The 24536-nt window shown below is 42.2% G+C and overlaps 1 protein-coding gene across 2 annotated transcripts in view; it reads left to right on the forward strand.

Moving 5' to 3' along the window:
- The window catches only part of LOC130117695 (plectin-like), a 90830-nt gene that overhangs the window by 44308 nt on the left and 21986 nt on the right, over positions 1 to 24536 (forward strand). For both annotated transcript variants that reach the window (XM_056285853.1, XM_056285854.1), the window contains 22 exons: positions 53 to 145; positions 2571 to 2737; positions 7514 to 7629; positions 8126 to 8229; positions 9743 to 9862; positions 12901 to 12996; positions 13085 to 13212; positions 14982 to 15075; positions 15745 to 15899; positions 17665 to 17986; positions 18349 to 18426; positions 18615 to 18776; positions 18931 to 19035; positions 19314 to 19409; positions 19552 to 19677; positions 19918 to 20070; positions 20227 to 20381; positions 20969 to 21095; positions 21695 to 21878; positions 23351 to 23508; positions 23606 to 23784; positions 23891 to 24029. In XM_056285853.1, coding sequence (XP_056141828.1) covers positions 53 to 145; positions 2571 to 2737; positions 7514 to 7629; positions 8126 to 8229; positions 9743 to 9862; positions 12901 to 12996; positions 13085 to 13212; positions 14982 to 15075; positions 15745 to 15899; positions 17665 to 17986; positions 18349 to 18426; positions 18615 to 18776; positions 18931 to 19035; positions 19314 to 19409; positions 19552 to 19677; positions 19918 to 20070; positions 20227 to 20381; positions 20969 to 21095; positions 21695 to 21878; positions 23351 to 23508; positions 23606 to 23784; positions 23891 to 24029 — 3057 coding nt within the window. The remainder of the gene's footprint in view (positions 1 to 52; positions 146 to 2570; positions 2738 to 7513; positions 7630 to 8125; positions 8230 to 9742; positions 9863 to 12900; positions 12997 to 13084; positions 13213 to 14981; positions 15076 to 15744; positions 15900 to 17664; positions 17987 to 18348; positions 18427 to 18614; positions 18777 to 18930; positions 19036 to 19313; positions 19410 to 19551; positions 19678 to 19917; positions 20071 to 20226; positions 20382 to 20968; positions 21096 to 21694; positions 21879 to 23350; positions 23509 to 23605; positions 23785 to 23890; positions 24030 to 24536) is intronic.

The following is a 24536-nucleotide window of genomic DNA, read 5'->3' on the forward strand; positions in this document are numbered from 1 at the left end:
TTTTTTTAACCTCAACTCATTGTTTAATGTTCTTTTCCAAATCTCTTTAAAGGTCAAACTGGTAAACATCAGAAATGACGACATAGCCGACGGGAACCCCAAGCTGACCCTGGGCTTGATATGGACCATCATTCTTCACTTCCAGGTGTCCTACTCTGTCAGTGTTTGGTTCCATTACCGTTATAGCCCTCTCTCCTCACTTTCTGGGCTCTCCACCTATCGGCTGCCTCTACAGATCTCCTCCAAACCAATCAGATGGGGTTAAAATGAAGTCTTTGAAAACAGATTCTTCATTTTCTGTATTAAATCGGTTGATTATACTGTTTTTATCCCTTTTCCTATTGGAGAGCCATCTAAACACGCTCAAACTCATGCTAAAATACAAATTTGAAACATTTGCCACTGTTTAGACGTAAAACCAGTCTATTCAAAGTAAGCATTATAACGACCAAGGCGGACATTTTGATCCTTTTGGATTTTCAAAGTTTAATAACTTTGTGAAAAGAAAAAAAAAGATACAGACCTGCCACTCCCCGAATTCTCCTAAAATTGCGTATATTTGCATTAAAATTAATTTTAGATTGTCAATTGCAAAAAAAAGTTATAAGGTCCACCTAAAACGACCATGAGTGGACAAAATGACCGTGCGTAATTTGCGCATCATCGTGCGCGTCATGTCACTATTTATGACGTGTGCTGGTCGCATCATTTCCTTCGTGAAGTTCATTGCTCTGTCCTAGAAACACACTAGTGTTCTCAGGTACAGAGAAATAGTCTAAACTTGATTTTTGATTATTGCCAACATGTCTGGTTACAGACACCGTTTCAGACGCACCATTACTACCACCGAGGCACTGCGGTATTTACAGGCGTTGGACAGCAGCAATTTTAAATTGTTTGAATGATGGTATTAAAGATTAAATTAAATTAAAATTAAAGTTAAACATTTTTTAATTTTGGTGTCAGTTGTTTCTTAACAGACATACTAACATATGCAATGCATTAATATCTCATTTGGGTATTTATGTTGACAGAATATAGAGTTTAAAAACCGTGGGCAGTCGTTCTAGTAGTTTTTAAGTTCCGATCCTTGTTTGGGACTGTTTCAATGGTTATTTTCAGTTCTTTTTACAGTTGATGTTTTATAGGCCTTGTTACGTTTGTTAGATTAGCAATGTGTGTTTTCCATTTTGTTTTTCAGGTAATATTTTCACTTTTTCAATTTTGCTATTCAAGTTCGACCATGTCTCTCTGAAGTTTAAATAGTTTAAAGATAGTATTATAGTTGTTAAAATATTAATTTTGGTGTCAGTTATTTCCTAACAGACATACTAATATATGCAAAGCTAGTTGCATATGTTAATTAATCGATAATTAATATCTCAATTGGGTATTTATCTTGACAGAATATAGAGTTTAAAAACCTGCGGTCATGTTGACCACCCATGGTCGTTTTAGGTGGGAGGGATTTCCCGGTCATTCTAGTGTGCCATTGTATACAGTTTTACTTTCTGTTAAGGTGGTGCATGTGTAACTTTCCTTGTGCCTGGCACTCGGGGGAGGGGGGTGGTCAGGGCTACAATATAACGACAACCAACACGCCCAGCAACTTCCTGTTAAACCATACAGGACAAGCCTACTCCTTTTCCTGACTGTGCCCGAACCATAGCCAGAAATCCCTCTTCAACGAGTGACTAAGCCGGTGCCACACCCTTTGCAATGTTACGAAATAAAAAGGAGTGAAGTGAAGTATGCTGTGAAGATAGCACACTATTGTGTCTGCAAAATAACTGCTATGTTGCCTAAGCCAGATAACGAGGTGGACAGTGGCTATAATGGTCGACGAAGGCTCAAAAATCTGCAGGTTTTGGACTGCCTTCTGTCAGAGAGAAGAGAGTTTGGGTTATAGGGTGGAACCTTGTAGGGCGGAGGATTTTAATTACTGCATACACACACACACACACACACACACACACACACACACACACACACACACACACACACGAACAGTGAGAAGAGCACTTAAGCTGTGTAACTAAACACTAAAGGGGAGCCCCGGTGACTATGACTCATCCCGTTTCTGATCTCCAAACTGCCCATATAAAAAGTAATCTGAGATCACAATGGCAGTTTTCCAGGTATGAGCAGACAGAAGCGTTGCTGGTCCCTGTGACCTAAAACAAAAGTGTTCTACAGTAACATTTTACCACAGTGATCTAAAAGTGAACATAGATTATACAATGTTCATTTTTACATCTGCCTTCCATCACTTGGTCACATGCAGATTTTAAGCCTTGGGAATTCAATTAGATTTGAGACTCCTAACTGATGATGCTGCAACAATGGCAGCATATTCACCTCCTCCCCCCTAGTTTAAAGACATGGTTATCTACTCTTCTTTATTTCACAAATAAATTAACCACACATGGCTTTCTGTGATTAAGTTCAAATTCCAATTTCTGATTTCCACTAATGATTAATTTCTTCCATATTTCCTCATGGCATATAGTTAATATATTCTGCATCATGTCCCACCCTTTGCCTGCTAACCGTGCATTTATCCTCCTCAGATCTCGGATATCCAGGTGAACGGCCAGTCAGATGACATGTCCGCCAAGGAGAAATTGCTGTTCTGGTCGCAGAGGATGACGGAGGGCTACCAGGGCATCCGCTGTGACAACTTCACAACCAGCTGGAGGGATGGCAAACTCTTTAATGCCGTCATCCACAAACACCAGTGAGTGGTCGATTTATAATGTGCATTTGGACCCCTTCTTAGATGGCAGCAGTATATGACTGAAAAACGATATCATGAATCTTTTAAACAAGGAAGCTAACAAGGGTGGTGCAGTGGTTAGCACGGTCACCTCACAGCAAAAAGGTCCTGGGTTCGAACCCCGGGGTAGTCCAACCTTGAGGGTCTTCCCGGGTCGTCCTCTGTGTGAAGTTTGCATGTTCTGCCCGTGTCTGCGTGGGTTTCCTCCAGGTGCTCCGGTTTCCTCCCACAGTCCAAAGACATGTCGGTCAGGTGAATCGGCCGTACTAAATTGTTCCTAGGTGTAAATGTGTGTGTGTGTGTGTGTGTGTGTGTGTGTGTGTGTGTGTGTGTGTGTGTGTGTGTGTGTGTGTGGGAGACACACTGGACAGGACTGGCGACCTGTCCAGTGTGTCTCCCCACCTGCCGCCCAATGACTGCTGGGATAGGCTCCAGCATCCCCACGCCCCTGAGAGCAGGATAAGCAGCTTGGATAATGGATGGAAGCGAACAAGTCCAGCAAAAAGCATGTCAGATACAACTATTATGTACGTTATTGGGCTGAAAATGAAACAAAAATGAAGCTAAATGAAGGTCCACACACTGTAGCTCCTTAATATGCATTTTTTTCAGATATCAGGAATACAAAACTAACACTTGTTCTACCTTAATATTACTTCAACCCATTACATGTAAGTTGATCTAATGGGCAGCATGGTGGCCCAGTGGTTAGCGCTGTCGCCTCACAGCAGGAAAGTCCTGGGTTCGAAACCCGGAGTTGTCCAACCTTGGGGGTCATCCCAGGTTGTCCTCCGTGTGGGGTTTGCATGTTCTCCCTGTGTCTGCGGTGGATTTTCTCTGGGTGCTCCAGTTTCCCCCACCATCAAAAGAAACATGCATGTTGGGGTTTATACTCCTGTCTGTGCCCCTGGCCAAGGCAATGGGAAAAGAACTGGAGTTGGTCCCCAGGGGGCAGTATGAAGGCAGCAGCCCACTGCTCCTAGCGACACAGATCACAGTTAGGATGGGTTAATTTGCAGTAACTGAATTTCCCCAAGGGGATTAATAAAGGAACCTTCATTCATTCATTCATTGCAGACAGTGATACTGATACTACCAGCAGGGGCTTGTCATGACACATTACACTGTGTGTGTGTGTGTGTGTGTGTGTGTGTGTGTGTGTGTGTGTGTGTGTGTGTGTGTGTGTGTGTGTGTGTTGGGGCTGGAGCGGCACATCAGGACGCTTGCAAAGTAGTTCACCCTGCCAGTTAAAACCTCCTCTATGGTTACATTATATTCAGTTACAGTATCTGTATTAAAAACCCATTCCAAATTTTCTTGGAAATTATTTAAAACGAAAGCCCTGTTATTAGTTAGCAGACTAGTTGGCCAATCCAGCATCACATCATGTTTTAGAGAGTTCTTAATTTGAAAATGACATTTTCATTGATGCTTCTTGGTAGATTATTTGCTATAAAAGCACTGGTGTTCATGCTGGTAGTGTACAGACAGTACAGTCATCTTAAGAATCCAATGTATTATCATTGTTATTGACGGCATTGACCATACTGACCATATTGTTATTGACCGGTATTGACTGTTATTGACCATACCGGTTCAGTTGAGGCTCCATGTGGGATCGGATGAGGCCCATTAACAACGGCCGCCATTGGTGCTGTGCCCTCACAGGGTACTGACGGAAACTGTAAAATCCACTGTGGTGACCCCTGAGAAACAGGGAACAAGCTGAAAGAAGAAGAAGAAAAATTATCATTATTATCTTGTCTTCTTACTTACAGTGCCTGACAACACGGGTCTGTAGGCTCTAATACATTTTGATTAAATCTCCCTGAACTTGTCAGAACCTCGGAATACCACTAGTGGGTGTTGGCTCTCTATGATGGATGCATTCTCCAACATTTTTGTAGTAGATGTAATGAGGTTATTAAACTGATGGATTGTGTTCTTTCAGAGAGAAAACCAGATTTCTGTACTTTGCCTTAACTTGAAAATTATATTGAACATCAAATATGCTACATGTCCCAAGGCTGTTCTGTGTCCTCACAGTCAACTTGATGGACTGCTTATGGATGGTTTGGGGTTTTTCTTGTAGGTTTTTCTATCAGTTGACTTTCTTTATAGAATCTCTAACAAAAGGAATAGTCGCACTGTCCAGTGAAGATGAGAAGAACACGAGAAGAGCAGAAAGTGGCACAATAGATGAAGTATAAAAGCTCAGCAAGGTGTGGTTCTTGTTGAAGAGTCATTATAAATGACTCTTCAACCATTAGCGCTGTCGCCTCACAGCATGCCTGCAGGAGAAGCTTCCTTTAATTCTCAGCGTGTACCTGCAGCTCAAAAAGAGAGAGACTTTTCTCTTTTTTGTTTTTTCAGTCACCATGTGGGGCTGGACTAGTGCGTCTGTTCCTTATAAAGGTTTTCCAGGTGTGGTGTGTGGGTGTTGCTGTAGCGTGCTGTGCTTGTTACCTGAATAGTGCTGTTTTACCTACAGTAGTACCATTTTTCCAAGGCATCCTGCTGCAGCATGTCCACTTTGCATGTTCAGCCTGGAAAATCAGACAATGCTCTGTGGAGGTTTTCATCTTGCACATGGATGTAGATTTTAAAACACGACAAACTGCAGGATGACAAAAGTACCTTGGCTTTTCCACTGGAAGGCTTGTTTCAATCTCAGCAACAACTCCCTGCAGAGGAATTGAATCAAAGGAGTCTATCCTGAGAGCGAAGGCTTGAGATCGCAAACGGGATCCATGTCCAGACCTGGTGGATTCAGATTTAAGCATCAAGACTTTAAAGAGGTTTTTTTTTAAATGTCAGTGTATGTCACCGCTAGACAAGACGGTTTGCATTGACTCATTTATTTGAAGAGGACCTTTTGCTCCTGTCAAATACTAAGATGCTTGGTTTCAAGAAGAAGCTGAAGAAGCAGAGACACAGCTTGATGGGCAGCAGTTCAGGCTCTGTTAGTGATGTAGAAGAGCGAGTGGTCATGTTGTGTGAGGACATCCCCTCAGAGGGCTCCTCCTGGGACTCAGTTCATGGGTCCCATTGGACAGGGGCCTGCTCCAGCAATGAGCATCATTCAGGGGACCATGAGCTCAGCCACAAATGGATGTCTTGTGACCCCAGTGGCAAAGATGACCAGGTCGTCAAAAGCTTCTCCAGGAGCCTCCCTTTAGGGAAGGGTGCCCACTGGCCCCCTGCCCATTCTACTCTTCAAATAAGACAACAGTTGAGTCTGTTCCCATCCTGGGTTGTTGTTCCAGTCCTCTTCAGTATTCATACTTAATTTAGTACAATAGAGCTTGAATAAACATGTGATGTAATGATGTAATGTGATTAGAACATACTGTTCTAACATCGGTGGCTCCGTTGAGAACCAACCCTGATAATGGGCTTCATGGGACATTTGAGATTAATTCAATGACTTTAAATGTTACTGGATTTCAGTTTAGTTTAGTTCACAGAAACTGAATGTTAAGTGACTTTTTTAATAACAAGCAATGTTTGAGGATTTTATGTTGCATTCAGTTTCCGGTTCTGTTCCCTCTCTCATGGAATCCAGGGGTTAAACTGTGTGGTTGGCAAATGGTTCAGAAATGTGTCAACCTTTTGTGTTTACTGTAAGTAAGTAAGTTAGTAAGTAGTAAGAGTTTATTTATATAGCACCTTTTGCTGTTATAAACATTACATATCTACAGTAGCTGGTTTGACATTTGCAAGAAGTAGTCAAACATCTAAAGGACACCTGCGGCAGGTGTGCTACCTTGAATTCATGAGAGGGCAGGAAGGTTTCTTTTTTTATTATTTTTATTTTTTTGATTCCCCCCACCCCCTTTTCTCCCAAATTGTACCTCGCCAATTCCCCCCACTATTCCCCCCGGAATAGACCACCACCAGCCTGGCGGTCTATTCCGTTGCCTACCAATGCAGGGATCGCCAGTTCAAATCCCTGTGTTACCTCCAGCTTGGTCGGGTGTCCCTACAGACACAACTGGCCGTGTCTGCGGGTGGGAAGCTGCACTCGTACCTCCTCTGGTTGGTCGGGGTGCCTGTTCGGGGGAAGGGGGAACTGGGGGGAATAGTGTGGTCCTCCCATGTGCTACGTCCCCCTGGCAAAACTCTTCACTGTCAGGTGAAAAGAAGCGGCTGACAACTCCACATGTATCGGAGGAGGCATGTGGTAGTCTGCAGCCCTCCCCGGATTAGCAGAGGGGTTGGAGCAGGGACCAGGACAGCTCGGAAGAGTGGGGTAATTGGCCAAGTACAATTGGGGAGAAAAGGGGGGGGAACCCCCCCCCCCCAAAAAAAAAACCTCACTGTTGACATAGCTTTGAGTATAGGATCTTCACAAACAGCTAAACTCAGACCGTCCATTTGGGGTTATGCTAATGGTTTTAGAGCCTAGCACATAAGTGAGAAGGTCTGGAAGGATATGAACTAACAACATGAGTTGATGTCTAGTGTGTAAACCTACTAACCAATGACTCATTTTTACTGTAATTCCTGTAATTAATAATCTTAGTTACAAATCAAAACAAGGTAAAATAGTAATACAATATGCAAAAGGAATATGTTCTCATTTTCATCATGCAAAACAAACTTTTACAGGTATCATATTGTATTTTATTGTACTATAAGTAAGCATTTGTGACTGAAGTGGCCCTTAAGGTGAGTTTCATCTTCTCATTGAAACACTATTAGTGACCCACATCCCGTGCTTGTCTTTTCCCCCAGTCCCAGACTCATTGACATGGGAAGAGTGTATCGGCAGACCAACCTTGAGAACCTGGAGCAGGCTTTCACTGTGGCTGAGAAAGACCTGGGAGTGACCCGCCTGTTGGACCCTGAGGGTAAGACTGCGACAAAACATGTCCTCAAACTGACCGGCAATACGCATGTACCGCCAGCCTCATTTAAGTCCATGAATCAGTTTCCCCTGATTCCTTAAGATTTGTTATGCAATTTTAGGTGTCCTCTACTAATGGCATTAGTCTTACAAAAGAGGAAAGTGTGGAAAACAAGATAAACTGGTCAGAAGATCAGATCAGAAAAACTGAGGCTAAATCAGTACCACACTCAATTATGTGCAAAGAAACCATTTATTGTTAGTATCCTACCCCTAGCTGGAAGCTGTGGTGTAAGATGTTTGCATGGGAATGGTTAGGAATTGGTTATTATCCAGCTTTTGTGTGTGTGTGTGTGTGTGTGTGTGTGTGTGTGTGTGTGTGTGTGTGTGTGTGTGTGTGTGTGTGTGTGTGTGTGTGTGTGAAATACCGTTTTTGGATCATATATGCAAAGTGTAATAATGACCTTTTAATAAGTCAGATGTTCATATTGTTCTTCCAGATGTTGATGTTCCACACCCGGATGAGAAGTCCATTATCACCTATGTGTCATCCTTGTATGATGCCATGCCTCGTGTTCCTGATGCACAGGATGGCGTCGCTCATGTTAGTGGAAACTATCTTTCATTGCATGATTCTTTGTTGCTACACAGTTCCAGTTTGTTAATGAAGTATGCTTCTCCCTGGTGGTAAAAGAAGTTACTACGATTCCAACCTACTTAAAATGATTGAACGTTTGATCAGACTTAATCAAAACTACATAAAGGCTAATGACTGAACCCATAAATAAGCTTTTGAGAAGTGGTTTTTTTTTCCAAAGCAAGTAGCGGTTGAAACAGAAATAGAAGTCCAATGAGCCTATGTACGACAGATCATCAGCAACATGTGTTTTTTTTTTTTCCTCCTACACAAATCGGTGGAACTTCAGTGTTTTGTTATTCCATGTCATCTACCTTACTGAAAACATGAAGGATGCCATCCTTCCCCTCATTTCTATAGCTGGCACCTTTCTAGTGATGTTGGTGCAGTCCCTTTTCTTGGATGCCAAACTGGAATTGCATCTGAATAAAAAAAAAAATTCTATTTGTCATTGTAAGAACCATTATAGGGAATCTATCAAGTACATTTTTACATACCAATAATTTGACTTGGTAGGTTGCTCAAGTTAATCACATAAAAAAAAACAGATTTCTGTATGTGTAAAATTGTTAAGGATATTAGATATGCCAACAAAATCTATATGTGAACTGTACAAGGCAGTGTTAGAAGTTAACAATAGTTAAATATACTTTGTTGGGACAGCAGTGTACAGTACTCACGGCATTACAAGAAAGTTATGGTAAAGAAGAAAGGGTAGCAAGTTTACACAGATGTGGGCATCCAGGTGGCATGGCAGTCTATTCCATTGCCTACTAACACAGGGATCGGTGGTTCAAATCCCCATGTTATCTCCGGCTTGGTCAGGCGTCCCTACAGACACAATTGGCCGTGTCTGTGGATGGGAAGTTAAATGTGGGTATGTGTCCTGGCCTGCTCTGGTCGGTCAGAGAGCCTGTTCAGGGGGGAGGGGGAACTGGGGGGAATAGCATGGTCCTCCCACGTGCTACGTCCCCCTGGCGAAACTCCTCACTGTCAGGTGAAAAGAAGTGGCTGGCGACTCCACATGTATCGGAGGAGAGGCATGTGGTAGTCTGCAGCCGGCAGAAAGGAAGGAGCAACGACCAGGACGGCTCGGAAGAGTAGGGTAATTGGCCAAAAATACAACTGGGGAGAAAAAGGGGGGGGAAATCCACACAAAAAAAAGAAAAGTTTACACAGATGTAGGGAATATTGCGGTATGTTCTCGACATCGAGCATATTTTTGGAACGATTATGCAGTACACACACACCTGGGGACAAATAGTCAACCAGAGGACTCCCCCACCATACACCCCACCCCCCCACCCCCTACCATACATTCTTTTTCCTTATCCAGTTACACAAGAACCGGGGCTGTGAGTGCTTAATTGATGTAGCGTGGTGTCTGGAGTTGCTGAACGTGGAGCAGCAAGAGGAGAAGCGTCCTCCTGTCTACTGTGGTTTAACGTCATCTCTCTCTGTGTGCTGTGCTTGCTCTCAGCAGTTGGAGCTGCGCTGGCAGGAGTACTACGAGCTGGTGACCGTCCTGCTCCAGTGGATCCGCCACCATATTGTGATCTTCGAAGAGAGGACGTTCCCCACCAGCTACGAGGAGATAGAGGTTAGAGCACCATTAGACAATGTGAGATAAAGGCTGTGATAATTAACAGTGGTTATCTTGTGTGTGTGTCCCATGGGTGTGTAGTCTTAAGTGCACTGTTGACTTTGTACTGAAATATGTTGTAATATTAATATTAATGTGTTGTAAATCATCCAAGCCATTTATCCCAATCGGGGTTGCAGGATGCTGGAGCCTATCCCAATGACGGCTGGGATAGGCTCCAGCATCCTGCGACCCCAATTGGGATAAGTGGCTTGGATAATGGATGGATGGATGGATGTTGTAATAGAACTATTTGACGAGAAAAAAAAAATCTAAGCTGTTCATTGTCTGATAAGTTTGAAGACATTGGGTTTAACAACTCTTTGCTGAGGAAAAAAACAGCTGAAAGTCAGATATTGTTCTATATATATACTGTGATATTTCCTTTGCCACATCCCATTTAAGCTTGCAATTATAGAAATAAAACAAGCCTTCACTTCAGTAGGTGTTTCTAATTTGTTTCTCTTGAAGTCAAAAGAATCCACATCATGAAAGCAGCCAGTTCATTGGGTTTCTACAGATGCTGTTTGTGTTTATACATGAATGTGTTGCTCTCTCTGAGGTTTCTTCCTATTTTTTCTCCCTGTTAAAGGGTTTTTGAGGGAGTTGTTCCTTATCCGATGTGAGGGTCTAAGGACAAGATGTTGTGTTGTTGTAAAGCCCACTGAGGCAAATTTGTAATTTGTGATATTGGGCTATACAAATAAAATTGACTAGACTTGACTTAAAAGCCCAATAACTTCTATGAGGCAATGGCACACTGAATCTTTTCAATTAGATATTGTTAGCTGCAGGTGTTCCTGAAAAAGAAAGGCTGGTGAAAGAAGCTGTTCATTTAGGTGGACAAGACTAGACACAGGGCAAAGCAGAATAACGGTTGTGTAAACTGTTACCCCACTTTCTAAATGTCAACCAAAAAAAGACCTCTGAAACTTTGTTTATAGTACATGTATACATACATGTATAATATGTATACAGATATGTATACATTTTATATGTGTATATATGTATATTATGCATATATACAGATACATTATACATGTATGTTATACATGTATACATACACTACCGTTCAAAAGTTTGGGATCACCCAAACAATTTCGTGTTTTCCATGAAAAGTCACACTTATTCACCACCATATGTTGTGAAATGAATAGAAAATAGAGTCAAGACATTGACAAGGTTAGAAATAATGATTTTTATTTGAAATAAGATTTTTTTTACATCGAACTTTGCGTTCGTCAAAGAATCCTCCATTTGCAGCAATTACAGCATTGCAGACCTTTGGCATTCTAGCTGTTAATTTGTTGAGGTAATCTGGAGAAATTGCACCCCACGCTTCCAGAAGCAGCTCCCACAAGTTGGATTGGTTGGATGGGCACTTCTTTGAGCAGATTGAGTTTCTGGAGCATCACATTTGTGGGGTCAATTAAACGCTCAAAATGGCCAGAAAAAGAGAACTTTCATCTGAAACTCGACAGTCTATTCTTGTTCTTAGAAATGAAGGCTATTCCATGCGAGAAATTGCTAAGAAATTGAAGATTTCCTACACCGGTGTGTACTACTCCCTTCAGAGGACAGCACAAACAGGCTCTAACAGGTACTATTTAATGAAGATGCCAGTTGGGGACCTGTGAGGCGTCTGTTTCTCAAACTAGAGACTCTAATGTACTTATCTTCTTGCTCAGTTGTGCAACGCGGCCTCCCACTTCTTTTTCTACTCTGGTTAGAGCCTGTTTGTGCTGTCCTCTGAAGGGAGTAGTACACACCGGTGTAGGAAATCTTCAATTTCTTAGCAATTTCTCGCATGGAATAGCCTTCATTTCTAAGAACAAGAATAGACTGTCGAGTTTCAGATGAAAGTTCTCTTTTTCTGGCCATTTTGAGCGTTTAATTGACCCCACAAATGTGATGCTCCAGAAACTCAATCTGCTCAAAGAAGTGCCCATCCAACCAATCCAACTTGTGGGAGCTGCTTCTGGAAGCGTGGGGTGCAATTTCTCCAGATTACCTCAACAAATTAACAGCTAGAATGCCAAAGGTCTGCAATGCTGTAATTGCTGCAAATGGAGGATTCTTTGACGAACGCAAAGTTTGATGTAAAAAAAATCTTATTTCAAATACAAATCATTATTTCTAACCTTGTCAATGTCTTGACTCTATTTTCTATTCATTTCACAACATATGGTGGTGAATAAGTGTGACTTTTCATGGAAAACACAAAATTGTTTGGGTGATCCCAAACTTTTGAACGGTAGTGTATATGTGTTTATACATGAATGTCTCAGGGAGAGCAACAAAGAACCCACATAGTGAAAGCAGCAGGTCCATTGGGTTTCTACAGATGCTGTTTGGGTTTAAACATGAATCCTGACCATCAGCCATGTGAACAACAACATCTGAAGCAAACAAAACAAACAAATTCAAGTAGAAAAGTAGCAGATACACAGCATGTTTGCTGACAGCTGCCATTTTCTAATACCTCTATTACACAGCATTTTCTCCATTATTTGCAGCGGTCTGCGAGTACAAATCAAATCTGGCTCATGTGGTTTTGAATATAGAAATCTGGGGAATGGAGGGGTTGTGAGTCATTTATCTTGTATTAATCAGTGTCATTCAGCAACTTCAGCTGATATTTACTAGTCATACGAATAAGGAAAGGGGAAATATCACATATAGTGTACGTCATACTATATTAGACCAATATTAGATCTTAGATATTAGATCTTTATTTTGCCTTGATAGCCAGACAAATCTTGTGAGTTCATCTCAATAAACACACTTAGCTTGATCAATTTAGGAAACTTGGGAAACTAAACTGACTTGGGAAGCAAGTTTCAATTCAGAAAAAAATGCAGGGTTCGAAAGAAAAGTATGAAATGTAGTTTCATATTAAGACAGAAAATAAAATAATAACTAGATGTTAAATCCTAAAATTATTGAAACAGAAGATGAGTTAACCTAATTGTATGTATTCTTTTTTTCTGTCTAAGATTCTGTGGCGACAGTTCCTGAAGTTCAAAGAGACTGAACTCCCAGCAAAAGAGTTTGACAAGAACCGCTCCAAACAAATCTATCAATCCTTCGAGGCAAGCTGCTTCTAATTTTTGCTTCTATTCTATTCTATTTTGTTTTATTTGATAATGACCTATGCATTTGACTTCATCCCGATTGCAGAGTGCTGTCCATGCTGGTCAGGTGAAGGTCCCTCCAGGCTATCATCCCATCGATGTGGAGAAGGAATGGGGCCGACTGCATGTGGCCATCCTGGAGAGAGAGCGTCTGCTCAGGATAGAGTTTGAAAGGCAAGTGAAGTGGTTCATGTCCAGATATATGACATCATAGCAATCATGTATTCTAGATATATGGCATGGTGGCTCAGTAGTTAGCACTGTCACCTTAAAGCAGGAAGGTCCTGGGTTTGAAACCCAGGGTTGTCCAACCTTGGGGTCAACCCAGGTCGTCCTCTGTGTGGGGTTTGCATGTTCTCCCCGTGTCCGCGGTGGGTTTTCTCCGGTTTCCCCCACCATCAAAAAGACATGCATGTTAGGGTTAATACTCTGTCTGTGCCCCTAACCGAGGCATGGCAAGACGATCTGGAGTTGGTCCCCAGGTGCTGCACAGCGGCTGCCCACTGCTCCTAGCTACACAGCTAGGATGGGTTAAATGCAGAGAAAAATTTCCCTACGGGGATCATTAAAGTATGTCAAAATCAAAAAGAAAAAAATCAAATCAAACTAGTCAGATAAGGTCATTTCAAATCCATGTGTGAAAAATTGTCAACTTCAAAAGAAAGCGACAGTTGTGAGCATGCATTACCATATTCTTGTTATGGGTAATTTAGCTAACAGTATGTGTTTTTACTGTATGTTTGAGTAACCCATAACCTGAGCAGTTCGGATATGTTAAATGTGTAGCTTTGCAGTAGTGGTGTGTTATGCATGAGAATGGGCACATCCATGTCACAAGATTGTCTGGTAAACTGAGAGTCTCATTGATGGTTCAGAGATGTGGAATGGCTGAATAAGCAGAGAGTCAATCAACCTCAGGAAACAGAGAGGCTTGCTTCATTCTGAACCACCATCAGTTTGCAGAGAATATTCCAAAGATACAATGGTACTGTGACAAAAGCATTGTAAAGTGCATGGTACAACATTCAGATTCAGATAACTTTATTTATCCCAGAAAGGCGATTCAGTTAATGTAGAGCCATTCCCCAACATGGGAATGGCGCTACATCAGAAAGTGACTGGTGAAAGGCTAAGCCAGTCTGGCCAAGCCATCTTTTTCCTGGCCCAGCCGAGGCAGTCCACCAATGCCAGGAGAGGTCTCACACGACACCAGCCCAGATAAAGCTCTTATGTTGTGGGACATCAGCTGGGAGGGTGGTGTAAGCGATGGGAAAGGAGGATATGCGGTGACCTCGATTAGTGCTGAACTTCCAAAATGTTAATGCCTTTACTAGAGGCACACAACACAACACAACACAACACAACATCCATTGCACATTGTCCGTCTTGGGAGAGAGATCCCTCCTCTGTTGCTCTCCCTGAGAGCAACAGAGGAGGGATCTTCCTATTTTTTCTCCCTGAAGTTTCTTCCTATTTTTCTCCCGCTCCCTGAGGTTTCTTCCTATTTTTTCTCCCTGTTAAAGGTTTTTTTTTTTTTATGGAGTTGTTCCTTATCCAATGCAAGGGTCTAAGGACAGGATGCTCTGTTGCTGCAAAGCCCCTTGAGGCAAATTTGTAATTTGTGATATCGGGCTGGACAAATAAAATTGACTTGACTTCAACTCTGCAGAAGAAAGTTTAGACATAGCATTTGTGACTTGCTCCACAGCATGTTGGAAGGGTCATGGCTAACTGTCTATACTTACTGTATGGATTTGGGATTGGGAGGTTGGATGGAGCTGCCTCATGTGGGTTGGCGTGTTTAGTCAGATTTCTGTATCTTCTGACATCTTTAAACATCCAATGCATTTGTTTATCTTTTAAAATAGTGCAATGTGAGCATGCTTCTGTGATAATTAAACCATTGTGTCAATATCAGTCTTAATATTCTTCTGCTCCTTCAGACTCGAGAGGCTCCAGCGGATCTTCAGCAAAGTTCAAATGGAATCTGGGTCATGTGAGGAGCAGCTCAACCAGCTTGATACTCTGCTGCAGACAGTGAGTCCCAGACTAGTCTTACATTCAACATCGAAGAGACAAAAACTGTTTTGTTTTTTTCGTCAAACAAGACACAAGCGTCTAATAGAGTGGGACAAGGATTATTTGTCAGGTCACCGGACTTTTGTGAATTACACCGTGTTTTGCAAAGAGTTACCTACCAAAACACAAGCTTCATTTTAAGTTAATTGTGAAATTGATAATAGCGTTTAAACAATCTACTACTACTACTTTTGGCTGCTTCCGTTCGGGGTCACCACAGCAGATCATCCGTTTCCATTTCTTCCTGTCCTCTGCATCTTCCTCTTGTCACACCACCTGCATGTCATCCCTCACCACATCCATAAACCTCCTCTTTTCCTCTTCCCTGACAGCTCCATATTCCTCATCCTTCTCCCAGTATACCCAGCATCTCTCCTCCAAACATGACCAAACCATCTCAATCTTGCCTCTCTTGCTTTGTCTCCAAACCATCCAACCTGAGCGGTCCCTCTTATATAAACATTCCTAATCCTAATAGTGTTTAAACAATAAGGGTTATAAAAATCCACCAAACCCCCTGGTCTTGCACTTGTTGTCATTACCTTTTTTTTTCCTTTTCCTTCGCCTTCTGGCTGCTGTCTGCATGAGAAATAGAAAAGGAATATACTTTTGTTCATATTCCTTTAGGACATTCGCCTGCTGAATGCTGGGAAACCACCTCAGAACACAGCAGAGATGGAGAGGGACTTGGACAAGGCAGATGGCATGATCCGACTGCTCTTCAATGATGTCCAGCTACTCAAGGATGGGCGTCACCTGCAGGCTGAGCAGATTTACCGCAGGTAAGTGCTATGCTGCAGTCACATGGAATCCGGGAGACGATAAATGGCAGTTGGCAAAACGGAACGGGGAAAACCACAAATGGAAAGGCAGGACGGTTTAAAAAAATATATACATAGGTTGCTATGGTGAAAAAATAAATTATACACACATGTTTTTTGTTTGTTTTATTTAACTGTATACAGCAATTCTGTCAGTTGTACACCTATGAAATTAATCCGCCATCTTTTCTGTTTTGTGATGTACTACAGAACATGCAGTTGTAAATATTTTAACTTTGGATGGCAGTGTCATCTGCCATTGCCATTGTTGGCATAATTTGCTGGTGTCATCTGATTTTACCGTCCTGCTCTCATCCACAATAATGACTTCCGGTTTGCCTTCTGCCATTTACCGGATTCCATGTCATCAAGGGATATAATGTTGTTCAGAAAGCTGCAGCTCATCTGGTGTTCAACCACCCTAAGTCCTCCCACACAAGTCCCCTTCTCATGTCCCTACACTGGCTCCCAGTAGCTGCTCGCATCCAGTTTAAGACTCTGGTGCTAGCCTACAGGGCAGTGAAAGGAACAGCTCTTTCCTATTTCCAGGCCATGATCAAGCCCTACACCCCTGCCCGACCACTTCGCTCTGCTGCCTCAGGACGCCTGGTTGTCCCGTCGCTTAGAGGCCCCTGCTGCCAATCAACCCAGTCACGGCTCTTCTCTGTCCTGGCCCCACAGTGGTGGAATTAACTCCCCACTGATGTCAGGACAGCGGAGTCGCTGCCCATCTTTCGGCGCAGGTGGAAAACTCACCTCTTCACGAACTACTACCCCGTTACTTGTTCTTAGCACTTATTGTATTCACTCTTAAAAAAAAAATCTCCTTCTTGCACTTTTACTTTAGCACTGGTTTTGCTCTTAGATGCTTGTTTAGATTACATTGCATTACATTACAGTCATTTAGCCGATGCTTTTATCCAAAGCGACTTACAATAAGTGCATTTAACGTAGGAAATCAGGAGAACTACTAGTCATCAGAGGTCATAAGTGCATCTAAACAAGCATCTAAGAGTAAAACCAGTGCTAAAGTAAAAGTGATAGATACACTTATGACCTCTGACCTATCAGAAGTGAACGGTATCCCTGTGAAGGACACGATTACATACCTGTGTGTTGTCATCGATAAGAATGAAAAACGTCACAGTAACTTAAACTTCAGCCCTATAGTTGAATAAATAACAAGCATTAACTAATCAGCTCCACAAGACTTGCTTCACCCTTTCCGTCCAAGGACAAATCTAGCAGTAAAGGTACTGTGAGGGAGTTACGGTGCTGGAAATACATCTATGTTTGTTTTGACTTTTTTTCTTTGTTAAGTTAGTTTAGTCAGTGAGACTTACTGCTAAATTACCGCAACTTTTCCACATGAAACGGCCAAATCAGCAGACTGCCACAGACCACTGGACCAATTATTGCATTTCATGTCGTGATAACTTAATGTCATCTCAGCGCAAAACTTTTGGTTGTATAGCAACGGCAGGCGCAACAGTACCGCAACCTCCCAAGCACCTTCGATAAAAAAATGAAAGTAGCACAGCTAGTGTTTTCCATTCTCTTTTAGATGCAACAACTGAATGGCCCCTAAGTCATCCTTCTACACACACCTCAAACATTATCAAATCACATGCAACAATATATTTGAACTGAAAGCAAAATGGGACCTTGCATCTGAGCAAGAAAGACAATATGTAACAATGGAGGTTTTTCTCCACTCCTCTTACAGGGTTTATCGCCTCCATGAGCGTCTGGTGAACCTGCGCAGTGACTACAACTTGCGCCTGAAGTCCGCCGTAACAGCTTCCCAAGTGTCCATGGTCCAAGTCAGCCAGCGCACTACCATGAAGGTACGGCCCGAGTTGGATGAGGTGACCCTGCGCTACGCCAAAGACCTGCTGGCCTGGGTGGAGGAGAACCAGCGCCGCATTGATGATGCAGAGTGGGGTTCTGACCTGCCCTCAGTTGAGTCCCACCTGGGCAGTCACAGAGGTCTGCACCAAAGTGTGGAGGATTTCCGAAACAAGATTGAACGGGCCAAGACCGACGAGGTAGTGAACCATCAAAGAGTCCACCACACACATCTTTCCTAATGATCCAAGCACTTCAGAGTAACCAACCTGGACTGCATTATTTGTGCACACCATCTGTGTACCATTTCCCATCTACATACATACAAACACACACATGGACATATATATATATATATATATATATATATATATGTCCACAGGATGTTGCAATGAAACCTTCAATGTAGAAAAAAGAGCTCAACAATTAGAAGCAAAGATATATTTTTTATGCCTTGAGCACAAAACAAGCTTGTTCTGCCATTTAACAACTTTGAGCTATTAATATATATATGAATGTACATGTATATCTTATGTATTATCTCTTTGGGTTTTTTTTCCAGACTCAGTTATCTACTGTAAGCAAGGGGACATACAGAGAGTACCTGGGTAAACTGGACCTTCAATATGCTAAACTACTGGTAAATATATTTTTTTTATGGATGAATGGATGGATGTATTTTATTTCTATGTTTGTATATACATTCAAAATTGAATGAATAGATTTTAGAAATCACATTATAGAATTGTGTTGTAAAGTAATTACACTGAATGCAAAAGTAAGACCTCAGTTACCTGGAAATTAGAGATTGCATCATTTTCCCCACAGAATTCATCCAAGTCTCGCTTGAGGAACTTGGATTCCCTCCATGCTTTTGTCAGTGCTGCCACCAAGGAACTGATGTGGCTAAATGACAAAGAGGAGGAGGAGGTCAACTTCGACTGGAGTGACAGAAATACCAACATGACTGCCAAGAAAGACAACTACTCGGTGTGTCTCAGCAGTGTACTTCTCATATGCATCTCTTGTGGCTTCTCCCTGGCCTCATGATTTTGTCTCTGAATAAACTAAGGGATTAGTGGGTCTAGAAATGAATGAATATTCTCTATGGGTAATTATTAGTGGTCATGTCTTAATTCTTTAGGGTCTCATGCGTGAATTGGAGATGAGGGAGAAGCGGGTCAATGACATCCAGGCCATGGGTGACAAACTTCTGAAAGAAGGACATCCTGGGAGGAAGACAGTTGAGGTGATTATGCCACTGCTCTCAACTAAGGAGTGAATATGTGCATTCCTATTGTCCCCGAGCGTAAGCAGAAAAAAAAAAAGAATTTGTCTCGACAACGTCTGACACTACTTCTGTGCGTGTGAATCAGCCTTTTAGATGAAAAGACCAGCTTCTGTTTTCTAACACGTTCTCTACATTAATGCGATACTGCCCCCTAGTGGCGTTCATATGCATTAACACGGCCTGCTTTAACTTGTTATTTAACTCGCCGCCAATAATGGCTTCCTCGTCCCCGGCAGGCCTTCACAGGTGCCCTGCAGACTCAGTGGAGTTGGATCCTGCAGCTGTGCTGTTGCATAGAAGCACATCTCAAAGAAAACACTGCCTATTATCAGGTATGGAGCATTGACATTAAAAGGTGCCTCAATAAACGCTATTTAACAGACAGCCATAGTATAATTCAGAAAAAGTGCCAATATTTTTGTGAAGTGAGGCTGCCAGTTAGATTCTCTCCCCTGTGATATATTTGCCCTGCAGTTCTTTGCTGATGCCAAAGATGCTCAGGAGAGAATGAAGAAGATGCACGAGAACATGAAAAAGAAGTACAGTTGCGATCGTTCCACCACAGCCACACGTCTGGAGGATCTCTTGCAGGATGCAGTGGTGAGTGATAACTGCTTACCTTTTACCTGGAGATCACAGGCCTGGTGACCAATTCCTCTGACATATGTTTGAAATATGGAAGATGATTTTTATAGTCTCATTTTTCCTTTTTTTTATTCTTATTTGTCTTCTACCCCACCTCCTCTTCCTTAATTTTCTTTGGATTTTTTTCTTCTTTCCCTTCTTTGCCTTCACCATTGTCATCTTTCATCTTGATCTGGTTTGATTTGATCTAAATAGGAAGAAAAGGAGCAGCTGAATGAATTCAAGACTCTCGTGACCAGCTTAAACAAAAGAGCCAAGACCATCATCCAGCTGAAACCTCGCAACCCCACCAACCCTATCAAAGGCAAACTGCCTATTCAAGCTGTCTGTGACTTCAAGCAAACAGAGGTTAGAACACGGCTCACCAATGCAAAGATTTATATTACCCAATATAATGCAAAGAATGGTTACAGCCTTGGCAGAGCCTCTACTGAATTTAAATACTGTACTAGTTTTACCTTTAATCCAGGCTCTAATACCCATCATTCCTGGGCTGTGTTTCAGATCACTGTTCATAAAGGAGATGAGTGTGGTCTCCTTAACAACTCCCAGCCATACAAGTGGAAGGTGCTGAACCGCTCTGGTAATGAGGCGGTTGTTCCCTCCATCTGCTTCCTTGTGCCACCAGTTAACAAGGAGGCCATGGACGTTGTGTCCAGGTGGGAAAACAGTTTCATTAAAGACTTGCTAAACCCTAGACCATTTTAGTGAGTCTGCTGACATCTACAGGTTAAAAACCATGCAAAGGTTAAAGACATGGCAGGCTGGTCTTAGTACTCTATGATGTAAGCACAGCTGCAGAGAATAACATTAATAATGGACAGACAGAGCCAACACTAACAATTGTCAATGGCACTGTCAATGCTGGTTCTTTGAGACGCCACGTCATACAGAGCCATTTTTAATGTTCTGTAGCTGAGTTTATCCTGCTATACTAACATCACACAGTACCAAGACTAGCCTTCCATGTTGTAACCTTTACATGGTTTTTAACTTGTAGATGTCAGATAACTCACAAAAATGGCCTAAGGTTTAGTTACTCTGTAAATAAATCCATTAACCATCCATCCATTATCCAAACCGCTTATCCTGCTCTCAGGGTCGCAGGGAATCCATTAACCATTGTTTTTAATTACTGATGCTTTCTACTCTATGCCCTACATTCTGGTTTGGTAGAGCTTTTGAACTATGTTCTCCTCCTCACTGATCCGTTGTTTTGCTGTTTCTCCGAATTCTTTTATCACAGTCTGGACACAGGTCACCAGCATATGTTGTCCCTGTGGCAGAGGCTACACATAGACATGAGGAGCTTGCTGTCCTGGCAGTACCTGATGAGAGACATCACACAGATTCGCTCCTGGAACATTATCATGGTGAGTGCTATCACCTCTTTGTGTGGAAAATGATGATATTTTTAGTTATGGCATGTGTTTACTGCACATGATGTTATTAGCCACAAAATAAAACCAATAGCACAATTTGGTAGTAACAATTTCTAAATGACTCGTTGAAGCAAATTTGAGGCACTTTTAACATGGCTTTGTGTTTGTTTTCACACTCATCTAATTACTTTATTATCTATTTACCAACAAGTAATTCAGCTGTTTTGGAGTCGAACAGAATCCTGTAATCAATTGTATTTGGAATAGGGCATGCAAAAAGAGTTTTATTACATTACTGAGGTCAAGAAATCTTTCAAATTGAATTACCACACGAGAATCTGTTTCTCCATCCTTAGAGAAAGCTTATAAGATCTGCAAGGACACTAAGGACATCTTTGTGCTATGACGTTGTAATAGAGTGACAACTACATAGATAATTACATCAAAAGCAAAATAACTGTAAAGAAACGAAAGTCTGTGATACTTTTGTAACACATTCTTCAGAACATAAAGCTGAAAAGCAGTTTAATGTGTCCCCTTCTCTTAATAACTCCAACCACCCGTTTTTCCTTCTTCTTCCTCCTCTGTAGTTTAAGACCATGAAGTCTGAGGAGTACAGACTGATAATGCGGAACCTGGAGCTCCACTATCAGGACTTCATGCGTGACAGCCAGGATTCTGAGCTTTTCGGCCCCGATGACCGCATGCAGGTCGAGGGAGACTACACCAAGACGACCCAGCATTTTGACAACCTGCTCCGCTCCATGGAGAAAGGTGAGCCTCTTCCGAACAATCTGTCTTTGTTGTAAGCTAACAGAACTTCATTGAAAGACATCTAACAGTGTTTTCATAGAACACCTGTGAGATAAACTCGTGGTTTTCTATGTCCCCTGTTTCTAACAAGGCATTATACCTATGTAGGTACATTAGTTAACTTTCAATTCACCTTTCAGGACTGATGGTTGTAAAAGAGCCAGGTGAGTGGTGCAAAGCTGAGTGAAACTAGTCTAAGCTTACAGCTCAACAAACCAGTGTATGGCCATGCTTTTAGTCAAGGATTGAATGCTCCAAAGTTAATATTTTTCCTCACTTTACCCATAGCATTTGGCAGAGTTCATACCTAATGCTATGCTTTTCAATAGCTCTTAAAGTTTTGAGTGACTGCACGATACATTTTTGTTGTTGTTTTTAGTAATGTGAGACTTAATTGCTATATGTATTTTATTTATTTGTGTGTTTAGATTTCCATAATGGTTTGGTAGTTTGTCTTTCTTTTGGCACAACAGTGCTCAGAAGAACGTATATCTGAGTTGCTTTGTCATGCACAAAATCCATGTTACTGTACAGTTTTGAAAATACACCATGTAGGGCATCCAGGTAGCATAATAGATCATGGAATAGACTGCATAATGGTCTATTCCATTGCCTACCAACACGGGGATTGCCGGTTCGAATCCCCGTGTTACCTCCGGTTTGGTCGGGCATCCCTACAGACACAATTGGCCGTGTCTGCAGGTGGGAAGCCAGATGTGGGTATGTGTCCTGGTCTCTGCACTAGCGCCTCCCCTGGTTGGTTGGAGCGCCTGTTCATGGGGAAGGGGGAACTGGGGGGAATAGCGTGATCCTCCCACGCACTACGTCCCCCTGGTGAAACTCCTCACTGTCAGGTGAAAAGAAGCGGCTGGCGACTCCACATGTATCGGAGGAGTTATGTGGTAGTTTGCAGCCCTCCCCGGATTGGCAGAAGGGGTGGAGCAGCGACCAGGACAGTTTGAAAGAGTGGGATAATTGGGCAAGTACAATTGGAGAGAAATAACAAAAAGAACGGAAATACACCATGTGTGTAATTTATGCTTGGAACGTCTGCTGACAGTTTTTTTTTTTGACATGATATATTATGATATGCATGTAAGAATACTTTTAAAAACATTTAGAAAGATCTGTGAGGTCACAACTAACTACAGTGGTGTGACATGTAATTACTGTCTGGAAAGAATATGGACTTTGCTTAACCAAACTTCCACAACAGTAGATCAAAAACATGTCATACTGTATAATTCACTGAAAACTTTTTTTCCCCTCAAGTTGTTTGACATAATATTGTATTATCTGTTCTGATTTTTATTTAGAATTTCCATGTTCTTGGCAAATTTATTGAAATTTCATCCATACTCAGCTTCACAGGGGGATAGTTTGCCATATATTCAATTCTCCTCCTCTAATGAATAACTAATGCTGTTACATAGGTGAACAGGATGAATCCATGTGTAAGAGATACATCAGCCAGCTCAAAGACCTGCGTCTGCGTATAGAAGACTGCGATGCTCGTACCGTGGCCTGCATACGCCAACCTGTGGACAAGGACCCTCTGAAAGAATGTGCTCAGAAGACCAAAGATCAGAAGGTACTGTACTTCTTCTAAAACATCCAAATGTGCTTTGTTTTTCTCTCACTGTATGACTAATTTTAAACTGATTTTACCCATGCCTTTGGTTTTACAGAAAGTGCAGACGGAGCTTGAGGGCATCAAGACTGACCTCGACGACGTGACTGTGAAGACGCAGGAGGTCTTGGCCTCCTCTCAGAAGTCCGTCTCGGCCCCCGTCCTGCGGTCTGAGCTCAACCTCACCGTACAGAAGATGGATCATGCCTACATGCTGTCTTCTGTTTATCTGGAGAAGTGAGTTCTTGCTACTCCTACCAAACCAATCTTAACAGTTTGGTTAAAATGCATCTTGTCTTTCCTAATCCCTCCACCGCTCCCCTTCCTTCTTGCCCATTTACAGGCTTAAGACTGTGGAAATGGTCATACGTAACACACAGGGTGCTGAGGGAGTACTTAAGAAATACGAAGATCATCTACGTGAGGTGCACACTGTGCCCAGTGACGTCAAGGAAGTGGAGACTTTCCGCACCAAGTTAAAGGTGAATAGATTTAGTCAGCACCACTTCCTTGTCTCACTTTTGTAAATCTGTTCTCAACTCCCATCAATTGCAGAGGCTTTATTCACTTTCTCTGCAGTCAGAGAGAATAGCACTGCTCTCCAGTTTCCTGTGAGATTGTTTACTGTTCAAAATCAAATGTTTGAGGCCCTTTATTGACATCATAAGGGGCTCGATACCGCAGAAGCCAATCTGTCCCCATCCCTTTGTATGTGTGAGTGAGTGAGAGAGTGAGTGAGTGACTGCAAACCAACCACAGATTAGAGTAAACCAAATGATCAAACAATGCAAAAACTCATATTTGGAACATTGGGACATAGAAACCAAATTACAACACAAATTAGAATGTTATCGGGCCCTAAAAAGAGAATACAAATTGACTGACTATCTCTCCACTGTCAGAGACAGTAAGCAGAGACCGATCCTTACCAAGTGCAGGCTCAGTGACCACAGTCTAGCCATTGAAATGGGCAGACACAAAAAAATCTT

This window comes from Lampris incognitus, chromosome 9 (genome assembly GCF_029633865.1).
Source record: "Lampris incognitus isolate fLamInc1 chromosome 9, fLamInc1.hap2, whole genome shotgun sequence".
Taxonomy (NCBI): Eukaryota; Metazoa; Chordata; class Actinopteri; order Lampriformes; family Lampridae; genus Lampris; species Lampris incognitus.